Raw genomic sequence first — 22507 nt, 5'->3', positions numbered from 1 at the left:
AACACTGGGGTGTGTGGGGGGTATGGAATACCCACCAGGATAAGCGGTAGGTGCGATATTAGTAAATTGTGGAATTTTAAGATAAATGGTTCAAAATGGTCAGTTTTACGGCTTTCTGAGGGATATTTTATTAATCCCTACACTATTCTATCAGTAATGTCAATCCAATTAAGTAAAATGGATTAAACTTAAAAATTTCTCTGAGCTCTTGGGGGGGTTTTATCCCCCAAAACTCCCCCCTTGCTGCACCACTGGTACTCATTGTTTCTAATGCCTTGCAGTGACGCCTTTGATTTTCCTTTAACTTCCGTAATATGACCAAAACATTTCCCTTTCACCACCATTTTTATTTGGTTGAACAAAAGGAACTCAATAGGTGCAGGATCTGGTGAGTAGGGTGGGTGAGGAAGCAGTATCATGCAATTTTTTACCATAAACTCAAGTCAATGCGGCAATCAGCAACACATGCCACTGCTGATCAGGAGGCAACAAGAGGGGGATGAATTTCGCCGCAATTCGTCTGAATTGCTAATCTTCAGCTGTAATTCACTGTAATGAACTCCATGAATGACCAGATTGTTCAGCGAGTCTGTCAATAGTATGCCTCTCATCCTCATACACAAGGGTAAGAGTTTTATTCCACTTTTCATTTCCACTGGACCTGGAAGGCAGGTCTGGGCATTGAATGTCTTCGATCGGCATGTTGCCACGTTTGAATTGCGAATAACACTCGTGCACCTGAGTTATTTTTAAAGCGTGTTCTTCATAAGCTGTAGACAACATATCAACCATGTCCGACTCAATTTTACCAAGTAGAGAACAAAATTTCAATTCTGCACGATGTTCTTGAATATCAGCCGTTTCAAAAATCGAAGAGGTCAAAAATCTCTTTGAATGTAAATTGACACGTGATTTCCATCTGGTTATGTTTTGAGTACCCCTCATATTTGTTAGGGCTAGGATCACTCATCCTTATAAAACTGTACATACATAATTTTTTTCCATCCCAACAGTGTAGCCTTCAATGAGACAAAATGACATTCAGGGAGATAAAAATTTTCATAAGATTTTTTCACCGACACAACAATAAATTGAAATCATGATATGTATAGAAAAAAATTCTAATCACGTAGGCACAATTGATACCTAATCTTACAAAAAGTTTATGGTCACCGAGTATAAACTGCTATGTAGTCTCCAGGGGATGTTGAAACATTGTGAGCTGCTGAGAGTATCCATGGTTCCTTTACACTGAAAGGCCTTGGATTGCAATGTCTTCCACCCTCTGCAATTTGCCCAGGGTTTCCCTCAATAAGCTCCTTGGGAGGAAATCTATCACCAAATGCAGCTGGTCCGATTACTATCAGGCAGTTACCTAAATACCGATCCATATACTGATGGAAAGCTGGTTCACTGGAATGAGAAAAAGTCACCAAGTAAGCCATAAATTCATCCCTTATCTAAAATCCATAGGTTTTATAGTCATACCTATAGATATGGTCTAAAATACAAGATGAGTAACATTAACTCTAAATGTGTATACTCAGATATGATCACAATTTCTTAAAAAAAATGCTACTCTAAAAAATTAGATTTATCTGAAATTACTAATACAGTGATTTGTTTATGTTGAAATATGGATGATTCGGGCAAAGTTTTCATCGCAGAAATAAGATAATTGCAGATATGTACTTGCACACGCATCTTTAATTGCACCATCACAGTCGCAGAAGACATACAGTACAGTTAGTGCGCACGAATACATTGCAGAGTGCGCCACATGCATTTTTCATCCCTTAAGCCCCTCAAGGAACCATGGAGTACCAGGAGGAGGCATATCCAGAAAGTAAGTAACATTTTGTTTGAGTGCTTGCAGCAGTTTTGTTGGTACTCTGCACATTTGCATTGGTCTCCTTAGAGAGTTGGCTACAGTTGATGCCATTTGGGCTGCTTTTTCTGATTCATTTTCCTTCCTGAGTGCATTTTAAGTGTTCAAAAAAATTCTTAAAAGACTGCAAAATTCCACTGAATGTAACATTCATGCTGTGATTTGATTTTTGAATGTGAACACAAAGCTGGGAAAATTCATTGTCAGATTGAAGAAGCTTACAGTGAAAATGCTACGAATAATTGAACAATGGGGAAGTGGGTTAGAACTTAGAAGTATAATGAAGGATAAACATATGTCCACAATGGGGCATGTCTGGTTGATGGTCAACCTTTTGTTGTCAATGATGATCTTGGAAGGATGGTAGATGAAAAAATTGCTGAAAACCTATCTTTGGTGTATTTTATGTTTCATAATTACGATTTCCTGAAATTTCAAAATCTCTTTTGCATGATATCATCTCATACCATGAAGATTATTCCAAGTTTTGTTACCTACTGATTTGCCAAAATGCACACTCATGTCCTCAAAACCAAAACTTTATTCAGCAGTTCAGGTAGGAGAAGTTCAATCATCCTCCATATTGTCCAGATATAACATCATCAGACTACATATCTCTTGCTTGTTTTTGCATTTGCTTTTTTTCTTACCCTTTGTTGCAGTGAAACATGAAGTAGCCGGTAATTTTTTTAAATGATGTCTACATGAAACACTTTCAGTAATTAAAAATAAGTGACATTAAGTAGGGGGTGGGAAGGTGCCCACCCCCTCCATGATTTCTGGGAAAATTGGAAAGATTGTCATCTTAATGGTGGGTATAAAATGAAAGTTTTCATTTCACCAGCTTAAGGAAAATTGTTTAAAAATAATCAATGACTATCTTAAAGATACTTTTCCGCATATATCAGTCCTCAGGCGCATTATAACTGAGATGTAATGCATACCACCAAAGTGCTATGGAAATTAATGTATGCACTGAAATGGAGAATTCTCCTTAGAACAATACTGTGAACAATACCTGTTATTGAAATGTTACTGTGTTCAACCTCGAGCATTTAATCATGTGAAGGGCTAAATCATTCTCATTAATGACTGCCTTAGTCATCAGTTATTCAGAGAAATATTTGGATCTTTGGAATTGTTCTTGTTTATAAGTATGAGAAATTGGTAAATGAATTGACTGATGAGAAGTTAAGGACATGGCAGTGATATGCTGGCTGCACACAAGCCTCTAATGCATGAGGAAAGACATTGGATGGACAACACAGCATCATTGTTTTTGGTTGAGTAGTATCAAACAAACAGTCAAGCAGGATACATAATGAAGAGACACTTTTGTATGTTCCACAAGAGTTTTTAATACCGACCCAGGTTTCGACCGTACACTACGTCATTATCAAGGTGAATATACAAAAATTTTTCGAGCTTATATATACCTTCCACCCCCACTACCTCACCAAGGAGGGCGACTGGAGGAACTTACCCTGCCTGCAGCAGTTCACCTTCAGCATAGAGGATAGCGGATCAATCCGCTGAAACGTCTGAACGTTTATTTGTGAGTGTCCCCTTTTTTTACGTGTGTCTATGTTTTAGTAGTACAATTTTTGTTCGTTCGCCTCGATCGGCCACATATTTATATATAACTCCGGTACACATGAATTTTCAATTTTTAGGAAGCCAACTTACAGTGATGTTGTCATACCCAACGATTCGTGCCATCATCACACACATAAAATGTCAGCATTTCACTCTTTAATACACCGCTTGGTCGCCATTCCCATGTCAAATGAAAATTTAAAAAAAGAACTATCCACTATAAAGTTAATTGCTGTTCAAAACGGGTATAAATCTTTTACAATTGACAAAATCCTTAATAGGAAACTTAAAAAGCACGCAATGAAGACCGTCACAACTTTGCCCTCAACATCTCCTAATAGTGACAGACCTGTAACATCTTGGGGGAAAATACCATTCCTTGGCCCCCTATCTTATCGGGTGACTGGTATGTTCCCAAAAGATAAAGTAAGATTATCATTTTATAATATGACAACTGTTGGCAATTTTTTATTTAATTCAAAACCCAAATTTATTCACAAGGACCAAAGCGGTGTGTATAAATTGTATTGCAATGTGCCTGATTGTAATTCTGTGTATATTGGTCAGACCGGACGTGCCATAAAAACTAGGGCAAATGAACATATGAAGTGTTGGGTAAGAGGCGATTCAACCTCTAATTTTGCTAAACATTTGTTAGACTGCAACCATAGCAGTGATTTCAATGTCAAGGTTCTCCACAATCTTTGTAATGGTAAAAAGTTGGATTTTCTTGAGCAGTTAGAAATTTTAAGAGCATGTCGCAACAAAAATGTACGGGTGGTGAACGACCTTTTGTACCCCTCCCACTCCTCCCCTTTATTATCAGTTCTGCTGGACTCGGCAAGTAAACCCACTGACCTTGAGGAAACTATTCCTCGTTAGCTTTCCCCTCCCACCATCACCACCTCCTCCCAGTCTTAACCCCCCTCTCCCTAAGGTATATATAAGCTCGAAAAATTTTTGTATATTCACCTTGATAATGACGTAGTGTATGGTCAAAACCTGGGTCGGTATTAAAAACTCTTGTGGAACATACAAAAGTGTCTCTTCATTATGTTTCCTGTCAACAAGTTCCTCCAAGTATCGCCTTCCAACCTTAAGCTAAACAGTCAAGCAGTAGGAAAACAGTAAAGAAATTTATGTAAATAAATATAAATCATTATTTGGCTCAGAGTAGTAAAATAAAGCATATCCAGAAATTGGACGTTGGATATTGTCTGTAAATGCTGGAAGTTTGGTAGCTTTGTAAAATTCTTAATAGGTAGTTCACCTTTTGATTGTTAGAATATAAGTACCAAGAGTACAAAAAAGTACAAGACTTGCCACCAGCATTATCGGGTTTTCCCTCCTCAATGATACATTGGGAGCAAGGTGATGAGCATGAACAGAGAGACTGATGATAACAGTATAAACAAAGGGGGGGAGGAGCTAATGTGAACAATCGTCCACATGAGAAAGACCCAGTGCTGTAGCTGGGCAGGTACGGCACATCCCTAAAATCCAAACTCGTTATAAGCATACCAGTTAAACTACCTTTTTAAATCTGTAAAAAATAGCCCAACTGTAAATTTTCCAATGTATGTTAGTGAGAAAAATTGGAAATGATTATTTACTTGTTCAGAGTTATTTCGTGGCACAACTTGGAACTAATGTAAGAGTTGGAGTTTGACATTTCAATCTCAGCTGAATGTATTATACATGTTCAGCTGTTGGCAAATTTTGGTGAGTAATGCCTAAACTTTTTTCCCAATGACAGCACTGGAAAGACCCCATCTTGGTCACATTCATCAATATGACCATTCAGAGTCACCCATTTAGATAGGACCTATGACTAATTTCAACCCAAGATCAAATGTTGGTTAGATGAACGTAAATATATTATATATTTGCAAATTAGAAGCTAAATTTGAATGAACTCACTTGTTGAAATAGCAGAAAAGAAGAGCAACATCTTTAGGTATGGCCCCTTCAAAGTTTTCATCAGGTCCCAAAAAATGTCTCTGGTTTTCAGGGAGAAAGCATGGTGGGGCGTGGCGAGAATTCCACCATAATTCATCGACCTCCAGACCCTCAACATGAATACCTGCTCACAATAGATAGAAGGAAAAGAATTTATTAACCAAGATATGGAAATGAGGATGGTCTGTATTTTTTTATTATTTGATGAAAATAATGATTCTTTAATGAAATAATAATCTAACCACCAATGAAAACTTCTCATCATATGAAACTTATTATATCAGAATGTGTAATACGTACATACTATGAATATATACATATATATATTTAATTAAACTATTTAATTTTAATATTTGAATGCCAATGATGATTATTTCTTGCATAAAATAAGTGACTTATCAAATGAGAGCAATATCAAAATGAATTTTCTTTTTTGAGATTTTAGTTCATATGTAAATGCACCTTTTTTCAACTTGACTCAATCAATGTAAATAGAAACTTTTGTGCTTAAATATTACTTTATGTAGGTGAATATTATGCCTGTCCTAAATAATAGAGGGAAGAAACATTCATATTAAAGACTATAGGTACATTGAAAATTAATCATTAGTTTTTATTTGTACAGCTATGGATACTCTCTCGCCCATACTGTGAGTCAAAAACTCATAAGACAACATCATTTCAGTGGTGTTTGGCACACTAAAATTTCCAGGCTTAAGATTTCATTTTCCAAGCACTGGAATATTATAAACAAGAGTAAATAGCAAAAAAATGTCAAAATTTACCTGTGCAGCAGTGAATTAGCCATTCGAGCAAACCAGATCCACAGCCAATAGAAAGAAGCTTTGTCAGCTCATACTGACGAATTTGTTCCCCTACAAACTGCAATGAGCGCACAGACGGCCTTAGCCATAACAACCCACAGTCCCATCTCTCTCTCCCACAGCTATCTTCGGAATGCTTGTACACATGCAAAATATCCTGCCATTTTTCTGTAAAGAATAAAACAAGAGTGAATGAAGCATTTTTAAACTTACTTAGATACTTACAACTAGATGAATGAAAATGTGTTTTATTTGGTCTATAATAAGGTAGGAAAAAATATTTTTGCCATTGATTTGTTAAACCAATTCTTTGTATCATTTTTAAATTCTTTATTAGAATAAAGTATGATTTTATTAGCATAAACAAATTGAATTCTGGATCTTAGATGGAGTTAAATACAGGAAAAGCTTTACTTTAAGGACCTCATTCAGCCAAATTCTGACTTTAGAAACCCAATTTTTGTCACATAGGTGCCTCAACGTTATATACCAGCATCTTGTAAGAATACAATCTGAATATATATTTAGCAATGAAAAATAACTGGAGGAATATTTCAACTAAATTTGAGCTGAGTTGCTACATGTCCTCATTTTCACGGACTGTTTAATTGACATCAATTTCATTTCCCCGTATCATAGGCAGACAAGCATTACGCTTCAAAGTGAGTATCTGCTGGTATAAAATTCACTTGGAAGTCGCCCCTTACTCTATAGGCAACTAAAACATCAAAGTGTATTGCTTGATGCCGTATTATCAGGGAGTTGAGAAGTTAGGAAAAATAAAAGTGGTGAGAAAAGAATGTTGGCGATAGAGGTAAAGAAAGGGGGCGTCCATTAATTACGTGAGGTGATTTTGGCGATTTTTTAATAACCCCTTGGTATGATATCGTGAGATTTGGCTTGATGTTGCTTATAATGTTACACATTCATTCAAATAGTTTTGTATATCACATCACTTTGGTTGGACACTGTGCTAAGATCAGTTGTGCCGACTTCCAAAAAATATTGGGGGGCCCAAACCGGGGATCTTGCCCGCGGAAATTTTCTAAGTAGTGAGTTTTAATTTTTTTAAGCATTTTAGAAGAGTCATGTGATCAAAAGTGACAATGCTTGGAATCCTAAAGGAAATTGGGGTTCTTTATAATGACAGAAGAATCATCCGCAGTTGATACAAAAACCAAGTAGCCGTGATAAAATCAGGGCCCAGCTGTGAAGAAGCAAGAATTAAGAAAGGAGTGCGACAAGGCTGTACATTGTCACCCGTAATTTTCAACGTTTACATTGAAAAAGCCACTAATGAAATCAAAGAAAAGGAATTGGGAGTGAATATCCATGGAGAAAAAATTAGCATGCTAAGATTTGCCGATGACATAGCCGCTATAGCAGAAACAGAGAAGGATTTGAAAAATATTCTGGTTAATATGGGTAGGGTAATGAGTAGATATCAACTGAAAATAAGCACGAAGAAAGCCAAGATCTTAGTATGCAGCAGAAGAGAAGAAGTCAAGACCAACATTAAAATAGGGAGGCAAAAACTGATAGAGGTGGATGAATTCTGTTATTTGGGAAGCAAGATAACTAGTGACGGGAGAAGCAAGAAAGAAATTATCAGCAGAACAGCCCAGGCGAAGAGAGCATTCCACCAAAAGAGAGACCTGCTTACAGCGGGAAACTTAAATATGGAAGTAAAGAAGCAATTTATAAGAACCTACATCTGGAGTATGCTCCCATACGGAAGTGAGGCATGGACAATGACCGCCGCGGAGAAAGCAAGGATAGAGGCCTTTGAAATGTGGTGCTACAGAAGAATGATGAAAATCAAATGGATCGACCGAGTTAGTAACGAGGAAGTCCTAAGAAGGGTAGGAGAGAAGAGAAGCCTCATGAAAACCTTAATAAGAAGACGGGACAACCTTATAGGCTACATCTTGAGACATGATGGCCTGATGAAGACAATCGTCGAAAGACAAGTGGAAGGCAAGAATGGAAAAGGAAGACCCCAAACAAAATATATGGAACAAGTAAAGAGAGATGTGAAGGAGAAGAAATACGTAGGAGTGAAAAGATTAGCTGATAGGAGAACTGATTGTGAGTGGAGAGCTGCGTCAAACCAATCCTAGGATTGTTGACCAGTGATGATGATGATGATCAACATTAGAACCTTGATAACTCGAATCTATATATTTGTACACTCCGGGGAAAATCGAAAAGCCTGACACATTTTTTCCTCACACTAATAACGAATTTTTGAGGGGGCTCGGGCCCCTTCAGGCCCCATGGAGTCGGCGCCACTGGCTAAGATTTGGAACTTACTAATTGCACTAAATAAATACAGCATTGACATTTTCGAAAATTTTTAATTTTTTTTTTTTCAATTTCAGAAAATTCAAGTTTTTTTCAGATTTTTTAGCCTGCGGTGAATAAATATCTTCTGGAGAATAAAGTTCCACAAAACACCTTTCTGGTCCTTCATAATACTCCTTTCCACCAACCTGGCCTCGAAGATGACATTTTCGACGAGATCAAATTCGTGAATCGCGGGAAGTACGATTTCGATCTCGAATTCGTACCTCCCACGCTTCGTTACCTCTCAGGCTCAATAAAAATCATGCGAAAATACAATTATTTAATTAATTAGGCAGTAACATTCAATTACAGTGAATTTAGGTGCAATGCAATTGAATTATAATGGTAATTATTACTATTAAATCGATCGAACAGAAATTTTTAGTAGATTAATTACGAAAGGATATCGGTTATTTTTTTTATATATTTTCCTGGATTCGTACATCGATGAACGAAAAAATGTATAAATACCCTTCTTCTCCACAAGTTGCCTTACAATGTGAAAATTTTAACAATTTCCAAGAGTATAAATAATTAGATAAATATTTAGAAAATAACTTAAACTACGTTTTCAAAAAGTTGAGATTATAAAGAAGCAGAAATTACCGATAAAGTAACCGCCGTCGGTAACTCGACTCCCTTTCCTTATCTATTCACTATTTGTGTGCATTGCTCTGCAATTAACTTCTTCGACCGATTATGTGACTTGTTTGTGTTGGGTTAAATCAGTTATATAAGGTACCTATTTAAAAGTTTTACTCGATATTTAGAATCCGTATATCTAATATAAATCCATTTCCTCCCTTCAAACTGAGAACATCCGCAAAAGAATAATAGCACGCGTCTTGATGTCGACACGTTACTCATTAAAAGTTCTCTCCACATCATTTGTGCTGAATACAAAGCTACAGCTTGTGCCAATTTTTCCCTTTCCTGCCTGCTTCAAGAGGCAATCGGCCAAGAAAGAGAATACGAGACAAAGGAAAATGAAATTGACGTCCCGTAGAGCACAAATTCTCTACGGAAAAACGATGAGTTCGTCAGACTTTCCTTGATACCACACACATACATTTTGATATTGGCATGGATTGTTTTTCACGTCACGTCAGTTTATTAACCATTTTCTATTTGGTAATGGTTCAGCCTAAAACTTTGATGGTGCAACAGGTTTCGAAAAAATATTACCTATTTCATAGCATGAACATTACCGTATATTCGCCCATTCCTCCGAGTTTATAAAGGTCCGTTTACATTAGCATATTAATAGTAAACCTTAACCAGGTAATATTTTATTGTTTTGAACAAAAGTATGCATAAAGAAAATTTAAAATTAGCGAATTCAAGTTATCTACGATGATTGACACTGTATTTTGACTACCGTTTTAACGTTAAATAGTCTTCACTGTCAGCATTTCAGAATTTATTCTAAAGATACTGAAACCGATTAATGTATGACGACAATCCAATTTATTACGTTTGTGGCCGGCGAAGTGACACGGAGAAATTTTTAAATTATAATGTGATATATTTCAAAAACAAGACATGCTTTAAGAATCCGCCAGTATTTTATGGCAGTTGAATTTACCAAGGATTTTATCGTGCTTATCCATCACATGAAGTTCTCATTTGATAATTAAAATTTCTATAGTTATAATAAAATTTATCGCTACGCAGATAATTCCAAACGGTTGCTCAGTAATAGAATACAGATAGATAAGCAACTTATCAAATTCAAGTATTGGTTCTCAATTGGAAATTTAATTTTTACCGAAATAGCAGTCACTCTTTTTCGCTCACTCGAGTTCTTAATTACGCCTTCTTTACGATTGAATTGAATTGATTGAATTGATTGAATCTCTCAAAGTAAGTTAATATGATAAATTACTGCAGTTGCTAACATATAACTTACTAGCTCAATGCGGTTTTTCTAGTAACGTAATTTTCAAAAAATATTTTTTTCCTAATAAATTTATTTCTAAAGTGAAATTTCTTAAAATTAATATTTATAAGCTTATTAAATTGGGACAGGTATTAGGTTTTTGCAATCCTACCAGTTACTTGGGATTGTTGACGAGTTCAATAGAAACTAAAGGCAGGGTTTCATTCGTACTTGAAGATTCTATATGGTTCTGAAATCGCCGATTTTATCTAAAGTCGTGGTTTAATTCCTTTTCTCTGCGAAGAGAAGCATGTCAACAGTACTTTTTCGACAACAAGAGAATTTTATTCCAGGTCAATCACTAAAATATTCAAATAAATTCGCGCAAGTTGATGCAAAAAGTAGTTTTATGGCTGAATACCTAAATAACACCAGAGCCGATTTGAACCAAAACCAGACTCGACAGCTCAAAACAGTCGTGGTTAAAAATAATCTTTCCACCAAAAGATTTTTTTCGATCTCGTTCAATGACTCCATGGCCTTCCGTTCCAACTCCTCTACGCATTCTTCTTTTATTCTGCCACGTGGTGAGAATAAAAGACCTATATCGCATTGACGTCAGTTACCACACCACCGTAGGTTTCGTTCACCGCCCCAGACTCCTCCTAATGGATGGGGGAGCGACTTCGCACAAGAAGGATACCAGTCTACCCCTGCTCCGCTCTCCACCGACTCTTACGTAATAGATTTAGTCCTCATCAAGTCTAAAATTAACGTTTGGCTGTGTTTAAAATCAGAGCTGGTAATTTTTCAATCGTTATTTTCTCAAATGATCCCAAACCTGGCACTCCCATTCATTGGCAACTCAGACATTTTATAGTGGTTCCATATCAAAATTTCTAATGCAGTTTTTCTAATAATGTAATTTTCAAAAAATGTTTTTCCAAAAAATTTATTTCTTAACTGGATTTCATTAAAATTAAATATTTCTAAACTTATTTAATGTCAAATTTTCTTAAAAAATATACATAGTATCAAATTAAACCTATTATTAAACTCTAAAATATTTCTAAACTGAAAGTTCTTAAAATTAAATATTACTTAGCTTATTAAATTGTCCAATTTTCCATTAAAATTTTTATTTAAAGTATCAAATTAATCCAATGTAATTGTATTTGCGTGTAGGGTAAAATATTCTACACTTTGATTCCAATTCTTAAAGATATCATAATCAGATACTATAGAAATAATTCTTGCATTTGAAGTTATCCTCATCTTTTTTGAGCTACTTTCACTTGATGACCCAAAGCCAACTCAGTTATTAAAGTCTCATAGTCGGCCTGTTATTTTTGAAGTTCATTGTATACATGAAAAATGACGGGCCAACCTGGAGATACGCGTTGTCTTAAGTACCATGAAATGTCATACTTGGTCATCATTTCGATCTCATCTTATGTTTTTTCAATCGAAGTCAGGGTAGATACGTGTCAGCCAGTCAGTTATATCCGATGATTTTAGCCCTTCACGGTCCAATTTTTATTATTCAAGAAGTCTGATCCAAATTAAGTTTTAGGAAAAAATAAGCAATTGACAGGATTAATTGTTGAATTTTAAAATTTTCTTATTTTATTGTTTAAAGTAAAAGTCCACTGGTGATAACATTATGCATTTTCATTCAAATAGCTTATTTTTTGAATGTTTTCAATTGTCATACCTCTTGAAACATTGCCCTTGTATAATCACAGCGCCTTCTGATGTCGAGCTTAACTCAACGTTGGACCTGACTAGATTTGTCTAGCCAACCTCGACGTTTGACCGCAAAAGCCAGCCTTGTAAAATAGACCAAGGGTGTTGCACCTATTATACACGGGCCTGAAGTGGCACGCGGTGATTCTATAAGGATTATGAAAGCCGAAGAAAGACATCTAAAAAATCTCCACAATATCTCAGTATTAAGTTTCTCGCTTCTGTCCGGACTGCCAAGGATGTGTTTTTATATATTAATGGGGTATTATATTAATACAGTCCTAAGTTTAGTATACTTTAGCCCTCCACTTCTCCCTTTCCTAAGCTAGTTCCTCCTATCCTCAGAGTCCTTCTTTCTTGTGTCCTTCTTCATCTGCCCCTAGTGCTAATATCTTGGTCTTCCTTGGAAGAGTTTTACCTAAAATTTTCCCTCCATTACATTCCCACATAATTGCTACGTCTTATCACATGCATATCAAATCATAGCATAAATCTAATGGAAGAAGCAGACAGTAGCGGATACAGAAAAAACTCAAGGGCTAGAAACGCAAACGCAAAACGCAAGGCATAAAATATCTTGAGCTACATTTACATTTATCTTGATGAAAAAATAATCAAGCCACATGCAAAGTATAAGAAAGTTTTATTTAAATTGACTACACACATACACAAGACAATGCCATCTTACGATATAAAAAAGTAACAATTTTGGTTCTGCAATATTCAGCAATGCCGGCGGCCCCGCAAGGGGGAGGGGGGGCCCGCCCCTGCCGCCCCCCATATGTATCCGCCACTGGAAGCAGATACTTTTAGGAGATCCATTATAAGATATGAAGTGATACTACTTTGCACTTTTCCTCATAAAACTTCATTTCACACGAGTCAAGATTGTTCACTGAACAGCAGCATTATCAAGACTCCAATTTTATCTTGATAATGCTGCAGTTCAGTGAAACATGTTGACTCATGTGAAATAAGGTTTCATGTGGAAAAGTGCAAAGTAGTATCACTTCATATCTTAAATCTTAACTAGCTGGATATCTCTTCGGTTAGGGTGGGATATCGATTTTTCCTATGTATATGATAGGAACAAGACGTTTTGTCATTAAAAAAAACTTTTATTGCCAATATTCACTTGTTTGTTTCGAATAGCTTATAATGTCGCAAAGAATAAAGAGGCGCGAGGAGCACATGGAAAAATGTACCGTTTGGAATTTAAAAAATTTCAATTCTGGCATGACAATTTTCCAGCTTTTTTCATGCCCTTGTAGTACAACATTGGAAAAAATATGAAAAATACTATGGTAATGGTTTCTCATTTTGTATCTTAAGGCCATTTTCTCAAGCGCATGGTTATTCACATTTCCCTTTCTTATCCTATTTTTCTTCACACCACCTTGTCTATCCGCACAAGGATGGGCAGGGCGGGAATGATGAGAAGTTTAGGAGGAAGAAAGGATCACCGAGTCTTTTAAGGTTGCCACAATTTTCTCAACAACATTGTGCACCATCCTTTCAGAGTCTTAGCCCGACCAGTGAGTAGCAACGAATTATTGACAAACTGAAAGCTCATAAGAGCAATTCCACGACAAGTTTTCGTCCCAGAGTCGAATAAGCAACTGATATTGATGTGACCAAAATGCAAACAGGAGAAAGCGAAGTGTGCTACCCAAAAAAATTGTCTATGAGGCCAGAATAATTCCCGAATTCGAGTCCTCAGATACTGTCAATGTCGAAAGATGTTTTCATATGTTCCGCGCGCATATCTTTATACTTTATAATAAATTAATCGAAACTAACAGAAGTGATTACTGGTAATATAAGCTTTTTAATAACAAAACGTCTTGTGCCTATTATAAACTAAGGAAAAATCGATATCCAACTATAAGCAACGAATTATCCGGCTTGTCAAGAGTCGCTTTTATTTAATTCAATCTATCACGCCAAAATATACGCCATCTTAAGATGTTAATGCTCCGAAGACTAGACTAAATTGATGGCTTTCAGTGATCTAGGGCCTAATTTTCAGTGGTGAGGTAAATTTCTTTGATGAAGACAATGAGCGCCTGAATCCTTCCGGCGTTTCTCGTCTCTCTTTCTTGGCGAGATTTTTTGGCGAACGTGTTAAAGGGGTCGCTCCGAGACGGGCGCGGAAGAATTGGAGGGTATCTTGCGCCATTGATTCGCCAAAACGTTGGCCAATGCTCGCTTGTAAATATAAAATTATACAGGACCGCGGAATGTGGCGATGGTCCACGACAAAACATATTCGAGACAATGGAAAACTTGGAAGGTGGAATTTGTCGTTCTCGTATGCTATCGTTTGCAGTAACCTTTAATGAAAGGCATGCATTGGAAGACAAGAAAGGCAGATAGCATGTCATGAAAGCGGTTTTCCAAGTCCATCACGACCTTTTTTCACATGCCGTTGTGGTCAACATTTGAAAATATTATGACAAAATAATATGGTAATGGTTTCTCATTATGTAACTTCTGACCATTTTCTTCACGTTTAATAAAAATTTAAATACTTTTGATATTTGAATATTAGTGAAGAAGAACAGGTTATTAAAAGTCGAATAATTCAATCAAGTTATTATAATTTGATCTAGTCCATCTGGCAGTCAAAAAATGTTTTTCGCCAAATCATGATACTTTCATCATATTTTCTCCGCAGAGGTCGAGAATTCTTGATTTTATTTCTTTACTTTCATGAAGATTCACCCTTAAAAAACTACTCATCTGAATCTTTCTCTATTAATTCCGTTAAAGATTATGAAATAAAATATTTTTGTTGTTATTTATGGAATTTAAATTGGGAGTAAAATACGTACATGAAAACGAAAATGTCTTCTCACAAATCCACATATCTTTCCTGTGGCACTAAAATTTTCAATAAACGAGAAGGGAAAAAACCTACGAGTGTTTCTACACAACTCTCTCCATTTCTCTTTCGCGCTAATGATTTGAGATATCAATTGCCTCCTCCACATAGCCAAACCAAACAAATACCCATTGAATTCAGCCAAAGGAATTGCAACGCTATAAGGTGGCTACATAATAATTCCTCATTTTCCTTTGACTACCATTTTTTTATATTGGTACGGATCAAAACCAAATAGTATTCACATTTTCTGGTGTGGAACATATATTTCCTGTTGGCAGTGTGTTAATTAATGCTCTCTCACATTCTTGTAATTTCTATCTTTTAGGTCTTTGTCAAGAGACTCAGGCATGATACATATTGATATAGCAGGTATAAATTCACATGTAGAACTCCATCTCCTCCTTTATAGCTCTTAATTTTACAGAAAGACATTGATGACAATACACTGCCCTTGCCAAAAGGAGACTTTTGGACTTCGCTGAAGGTCGGAGCCTCAACCGTCACAAGGGCCAAGAGTTGGCTGTCTACCAGACTATCCCGGCATGGGCTACTTTCCACTTCCATATTCACGCCTATTTACTGCCGTGGCAATAAAAGCTAAATTTATTTATTTAATTGCTACTTATGTTTATTTATCAATAATTTTTATACTAATAAACATACTTATATAAGAAAAATGAAATAAATTTTATAAATAAATTATTTGATTGAATGAAATCTTAAAACGTAAAATTACAATTAGAGCGCAGAATTCCAACTTGGAATATTTTGATAGTCATATATCACGCATTTCTCTTCCTCATATCCATACCATATTATCCATATCATTGCAGTAATGTAATCAATATGAATTAATGCAGTAATCAATATGATTGCAGTTGGTCGCGAATTGACCAAATTAGGGGGAATCATCACGGGCTAAGTCCCCCATCGCCGATATGAAGAAAATATTTAGCGTTCAAGGTATCGTCCGCCGCTTGGAGATATCGTAGTACTTCCTATCCATCTACTAGTACAATCCATATTCCTTGATTTTTTAAATTTCATATGTACTTATTTGAAATATAAAATATCATGTATTGTCCTTGATAATATATAAACAAAAAAATGTGGTTTTTACATTATACAACTCTAATACAGACCATTTTTTCAACATTCTAGGTCATTTCCACCGTCAAAATTGACAATTGCCTTGAAAATAACGTTCAGTGTCGAAATCATGGCCGGTATTTACATTTAATTTTCGAATTTTTCAGCTCGAAACGAGCTGATTGATGTAATTTTCGAGAAGATAGGCAAAAATAAATCGCTTTATTCACGTTGGCGAAATTTGGCTAAAAACCAGGGGGACAATAAACATTTCCCACGCTAATTAATACGAGATCGGACTCTTTGGGTGTAGCTATGCTTGGAAGTGAATGAAAAGGCTGAGTGAAAATCTTCGGCCAGAAAGAGAACGTGAGACTTTCTTCATCCCAAGGCGGAAGAGAATTTTAGGTCACAAGCCATGTGCTGGCGCAGATATGGCCTCCAACGATGCCAAATAGAGATCACTCGCGCCCTAAAACACTCTGCATGGTTTTAAAGCTGAATTGCTCAAACCATTACCTATTTACTTCAATTTTGATTACATTCTATTTGTTAGATTTCACTTCCCATTTTTCATTTGCATCTAATGTTATAACGGTTTAATGCACCACGTACGTCGTCAGATGAGCTATTTCAGCGCAGCCAACGTAAGAAAGCTGTTTTCTCGTTAAACATCGCAACCGGCACGAAAATTTGGATTCCGATTCACCAATCAACTTGTAAACTATTAAATCAAACATGTCGGAGATGGCAAATAGAAAATTGAAAAAGATAACAGCAAAGATATTATTTTTTAATCTCCATTGGATTGCCCCTAATCTAATAATTGGTATCAAGTCGAGGACAGTGATATGAGATTTATCCCAAAATTTCCTCTTCGCGAGAAATAAGTAATGCGGTCATTATGGTAAACACTTAAATTTATCTATATAATTTATTCTCAGATCACCACATGTTTCGGAAAATATTGTCAAAATAATAAGAAATACTTTCTGTGAAAAATTATTGCTGAGACTTTCATTTCCTCCCATGAATTTCCTCTAGGTATAACCTGAATCATTTTTAGAGGTCGATGGAGTATGCTTAAAGATCTTAAATGCTTTACTCATATTGTTAAGAGAGCACTGAGAGTTGTTTGCGTGAGCACTGAGCAATCCATCATATCAATCCCCCGCCATGGAGAGTAAGTAGATGATAGGGTAATAGTATAATATATAGTAATCACACTCTAGAACCCCCTATTTCAGCTTGTGAAACAGATGTATACCGAAATAGAAATACCGCGTACTAATTTTTTTAAACATTGTCCCTAAGACAGAACTTGAATCTTAAATAACACATCGTTTGAAATAAGGAATTGGTACTGACCATAATTACGTCGGCGATTTTTAGACCTATTTGAAAAACATTCCATGCAATGGCAGATCCAGGATAGGGTCAAGGGTAGGCTAAGTGGGATGTAACCTACCAGAACAAAATTACCATTCTATCTAGTGTAATTTGGATACCCCAGGGTGACTGGGTTACTGGTAAGTAATAGCCCCACGTAGCCCCTCTCTAGATCTTCCACTGGATTGTAACATACCAAAAGAATGCAAAATAGGCCCTCAGTTTAGAGCTAATTTGTATTTCAATTCGTTAAATTCGTCAACCTTTAAAATTTTCGATTTAATCATGTGTGTGTTTCAACCTAATTTATCCGCCACTGGTTCCATGCACATGAAAGAGGAATCGATGAAAATTGGAATCACGTATGATCGGCATTATTAGCTGAAATTTTCTGTTCCAAAAATAATTTTGAAACTCTACGCGGTAGAGAAACAGTACAGAGATAATCTGTCTCTCTCAATATAGGATATTGATACCTAAAAAGCGTATAATTCTCTGTAGAATCTGAGTTTTTCCCGGCGTATGCTCTGCAGGAATATTTCTCGGGTTTCCCACCGGGTGTCGTATCGGGTTGTAGTTCCCAACGTTTCCATGACTAAGTCCGTCATCGTCATCAGGGGTTAATTAATTCCATGACTAAGTCCGTCATCGTCATCAGGGGTTAATTAACCCCTTAATTAACCCCTGATGACGATGACGGACTTAGTCATGGAAACGTTGGGAACTACAACACCCGGTGGGAAACCCGAGAAATATTCCTGCAACGTATAATTCTCTTTTACGGGGAAAATGCAAGAGCAGAGAGATTTTTACTATGCGACTCTTTTCTTTTCCTCTTTATCCAATAATCATTCATTGCGATGGAAAAGGTATAAACTATTATTTCCTATTATTTCGTGCCCTTTAATGACGCGAAAAACCTTGCTTCTAGCACCCTTCATTACTGCGATGGCATCCAATCAATTGGAGCAGATTCAAGTTCTTGCATCCGCCTATGAGTCCAAAATCCTTGGCCTTGGAGGCATAGTTAGCTCTCGCCTCTTTTCTAGGCTAGCTAACACTCTACCGGTATATTCACTCAAGGTATCTAAAGTAATAGGTCGAACGCAATACGAAATTCACACACAGGAGGTCTACTTTATATCACTCCCTTGCCATGTCCAACCAACCGGTTTGTAAAATAACACTACACAATTGTGTCCCATTTTACTGGAAAGTTCGTTTTCTGGATTTAAGGAAGATCTTGCGTGCGAGTTGCTCTTCTTCTGAATGGTTTAAATCACTTATTTCGCTTGCAAGAAACCTGTTGGATAAAATAAGAAAGACGAAATATAAAGTGTGAAATTTAGGTCATAAGCTGATCTAGGGGGTGGGCACGGGGCACGTGCCCCCGCCCCCAGACCCTTAAAAAATATGCAAGATTTTTGATACGGTCCCATCATCATTGCGTTCGTTTTTTATAACGAGGTATCCTTTTGCCCCCCCCCCCCCCCCCCCGAACAAAATCTTGGATACGGCCTTGCTTGTGCCCCCCCCAAGAAAGAAATCCTGGATCCGCCCCTGATTAAGGTCATACTAATTGGTAAAATAAGACGATAATTGACTATCGGCGTCAGTCACACTAATTTTAGACTTCTAAGTACTTCTTTCTAGAAAAACTCAGCAGTCGAAAAATAGGACGAGGATCAAAATAAATTTTAAGTAGCGTTTAAAAAATTATTGCTCAAAAAATTTAAAACAATAATTGATAGCTCCAACAAGAAATAATATCAAGCCGTAGGACTGATAAATATTCAACGCTGCTTTGAAAAGTAAACTAGAACACAGAGGAATTAAGGGAACTAGAGCAATTTCCGGCCACCAGGAATTTTTCCGACTGCTGTTACCTTATCTTCCATTTAATTTCAAAATGCACAGATTTTAACCCAAAGTTCCATGAAATTTTCGATAGCTACTCCACGAGTAAGTTCACCACGCGATTGACAAGGCCCCAAAAAGACTTTTGAAGGCTTAAGGTACGGCCCTCTTTAGGGATAGGTATTTCCCCACCCCTTAAAGAAGATTTTGGCGTGCTGCGACTTCAATGCAGCAATTCTTGGGGATATAAAAATTTTGAGGGGACCGAAGTCCCACAACCTTCAGGAAATGATACTACCTATAAATAATATACATGGATATAATGAAAGTGTGGAGTGGTTTCAGTAATTCATAGAAAGATGGTAAGAATTTTTAGGTGATTTTTCTTGGGAGGCTACATCAAAAGCGTTGTTTTAGGCAAAAATTCGCGACCGTAACCACTTATGATCAATGAAACAATGACAACAATTAACGAAGATGTTAACTAATGTTTGGACTGAGGTTGAGTATCGTTTGAGCACTTGTCGAGTGACTAAAGGCCGTATCACACTAGCGACTGCGGCCGGCGCTGCGGCTGCGACCGCGACTGCGACTGGCCCGTCGACCAATCAGAGCGAGGCAGTCGACGCTGCGACTGCGACTCCGAAGAATAGCCGACCGGCTATTCTTCAGAGTCGCAGTCGCAGTCGCAGCCAATCAGAGAGCTCCATTTCAATCTCGCGCGCTTGCGGCAGACGTGTTTGTTTGTTTTGGTTACCGTAGCGAGGGAAGTTCAAGAAGGTTATAAGATAACGCTGAGATAATTTCGGATTTTTAAAGTGAAGATGGAAGCCCAGTATATTGGATGTTGCACCCGAGTACACAGGTGAATGAAAATGAAGTACGTTTTAACATATTTTAGGAACATTTTCAACAATTGCTGCTCTCCATCTATTCTTTGGGCTTTCGTAAACAAACATGCCACAAGCAGAAACGTTCATACGTGCGCATGCGCGATCGTGGCGTCGGCCGCAATGTGTGATGGGGTGCAGTCGCAGCCGCAGCCGAAATCGCGGTCGCAGCGGCGCTCGCAGTCGCTAGTGTGATACGGCCTTAAGGGCGCACATATTGAAAATTATTAATTATGTAAAAAAGTATTTGAGACGAAAATTTTGAAAAATAAAAAAACATACTGCAAGTAATTCTGTTTTCATTTAAACCATGTTTCAAACTGCACCGTTATTTTATTTTAAAACTTTTAAATAAATTAATAATCAAAATGATCAACACTAAGGTGGAGGGTAAAATCATTTGCCCGCTTCGTAGCCCCTTTGAGCTCCTTAACAGTGAGCGGGTGAATACAATGGCGAAATGTGAGATGAGGTTCACTCTGATGGACGTCTCCAGGGTCCCTTTGAGTTCCCAAACAGAGACATAGCTGACTGCATCGAGTTACACACAGGCAGGCAATCCTTAACACTCTTTTACTTCATCTGTATAGGTTTTGTCCTATTCACCTCTGTTTATAGCTGCGTCACTGGCCTTGGAAACACATTAGACTCACTCACTTACTCAGTGATTCCACCCGAACATTGAGCCGGATAGGTAAAGGTAGAGCGCGTCCAGACTAAGCAAAAGTTGAGTGAATAAACAGGCTAACATTTGAGGTAAACGAGCCGGCTTCATTACCAGGTCCAACCCGCACTTCGCGGATTTTTGTTTGAGAGTGTTTGAAGGTTTCACTAAAGAGTTGAACCCTGGAACCTCCGATCAGTAGCCTAATCCCCTATCTTATGCTAACATGACAGCAGAGGTATTTCCTGCGGAAAATCCAGCTCAACGTACAGCCTATAGAGGTTACGCATGGCCTACCACCGAAAACGGGTCGCATTCCTATTCCGCACATTTCATGACCGTCAAAAATGGTCGACAAAAGGTCCACTAATCCTTGCGTCCGTATTATGCAAATGACCTGTAGCTAGTTGTTCCGTACGGGTGTGGGGGCTGGAGAGTGGGATATTCCTGTTAGGTGCAATGTATGCTAGGTGAACGACTTAGAGCGAAGTTGTGATTTAGTGGCATTGCTATTCCAATGATTATAACTTCGATGATGCTTGAAAGTGAAACTTAATTTTGGTAGGGCCAGTAATGTCTATTATATGCCTCGAACAGCGACAACTTTTTTCACAATAAATCAAGATGTTTTCTCCCTATTGGTACCATAATAACCTACTTAAGGTATATGCCTACTTATGGCCCGAGAGACAACCTTTTGTCGTTGGCATAGCAGCAGTATGCGAAGCTCGGACGATCGCAGTCAGGAAAGTTAAGTTAGTGATAATGTGCGGAATACGGACAGTAGCGGTCAAGGCGGCTTTGGGCACTCTGCGGAAAACGGACGCTCTTATCTAAGGGGGCAGGTGAAATGTCCAACGAAAACATGCAGCCACAAATGAAACCACTTCGCTCCCTGATCCACGAGCGATTCGTGATTGGGGTCCGAGAATAAAATCCCACGAACGCAGTGAAATGTTCGCACACAGCTCCTCCTCACACGCCAATGGTACACACCTTGATCACGAAGAGAGACTAGCTCCTTCCTCTTCTCTTCCCACGAGACCAATTTCTCTTCCTTCTTGCCGAGCGGCGCCATTCGGGACGATTCTATTCCCTGTTCGCAAAAACACTCCGGAGACGATCCAAAGGATGGGCGCACACTGTGGAGGGCCGTCCCTTGGCGGGCGCGGAGGATAGGTTTGGGGGGAGGTGGAACTGTCTGGGGGAGGAGGGGGTTGGAGTGAAGGGAGGGGGTGAGGGAGGGGGAGAGAGCGCACCTCTGAAGATCATGCGAAAAGTAGAGAGATTCGAGCTTGAAGTGTTGCATCCCGGTGATTAATTCATCCATTATAATCAAATTGACTGCAAATGAAAGTTAAAAAGAAAATATCGCCATCTACTCTCAAGTTCGTTAAAACGTAGACTCTTGTCATCTATTACAGAAATATAGAATTAAAAAGAGGACGCATCACTGTTTCTGCTTGACCGATTGTATTTTGTCTTTCTTCTTA

General features: G+C 37.6%; 1 protein-coding gene across 1 annotated transcript; it reads right to left on the bottom strand.

Moving 5' to 3' along the window:
• Positions 1-305: 305 nt before the first annotated feature.
• Positions 306-22184, bottom strand: LOC124163948. Its single transcript, XM_046541071.1, has 4 exons — positions 22011-22184; positions 6229-6435; positions 5405-5567; positions 306-1413 (listed from the first exon to the last, which is right to left on the bottom strand). Exons 1-4 carry the CDS (start codon positions 22090-22092, stop codon positions 1170-1172), a joined length of 696 nt encoding a protein of 231 aa, XP_046397027.1. The 5' UTR covers positions 22093-22184; the 3' UTR covers positions 306-1169.
• Between the last annotated feature and the right edge of the window lie 323 nt (positions 22185-22507).

The sequence above is a fragment of the Ischnura elegans genome, chromosome 8 (genome assembly GCF_921293095.1).
Source record: "Ischnura elegans chromosome 8, ioIscEleg1.1, whole genome shotgun sequence".
Classification (NCBI taxonomy): domain Eukaryota; kingdom Metazoa; phylum Arthropoda; class Insecta; order Odonata; family Coenagrionidae; genus Ischnura; species Ischnura elegans.
This window is presented reverse-complemented; position numbering and strand designations above follow the sequence as displayed.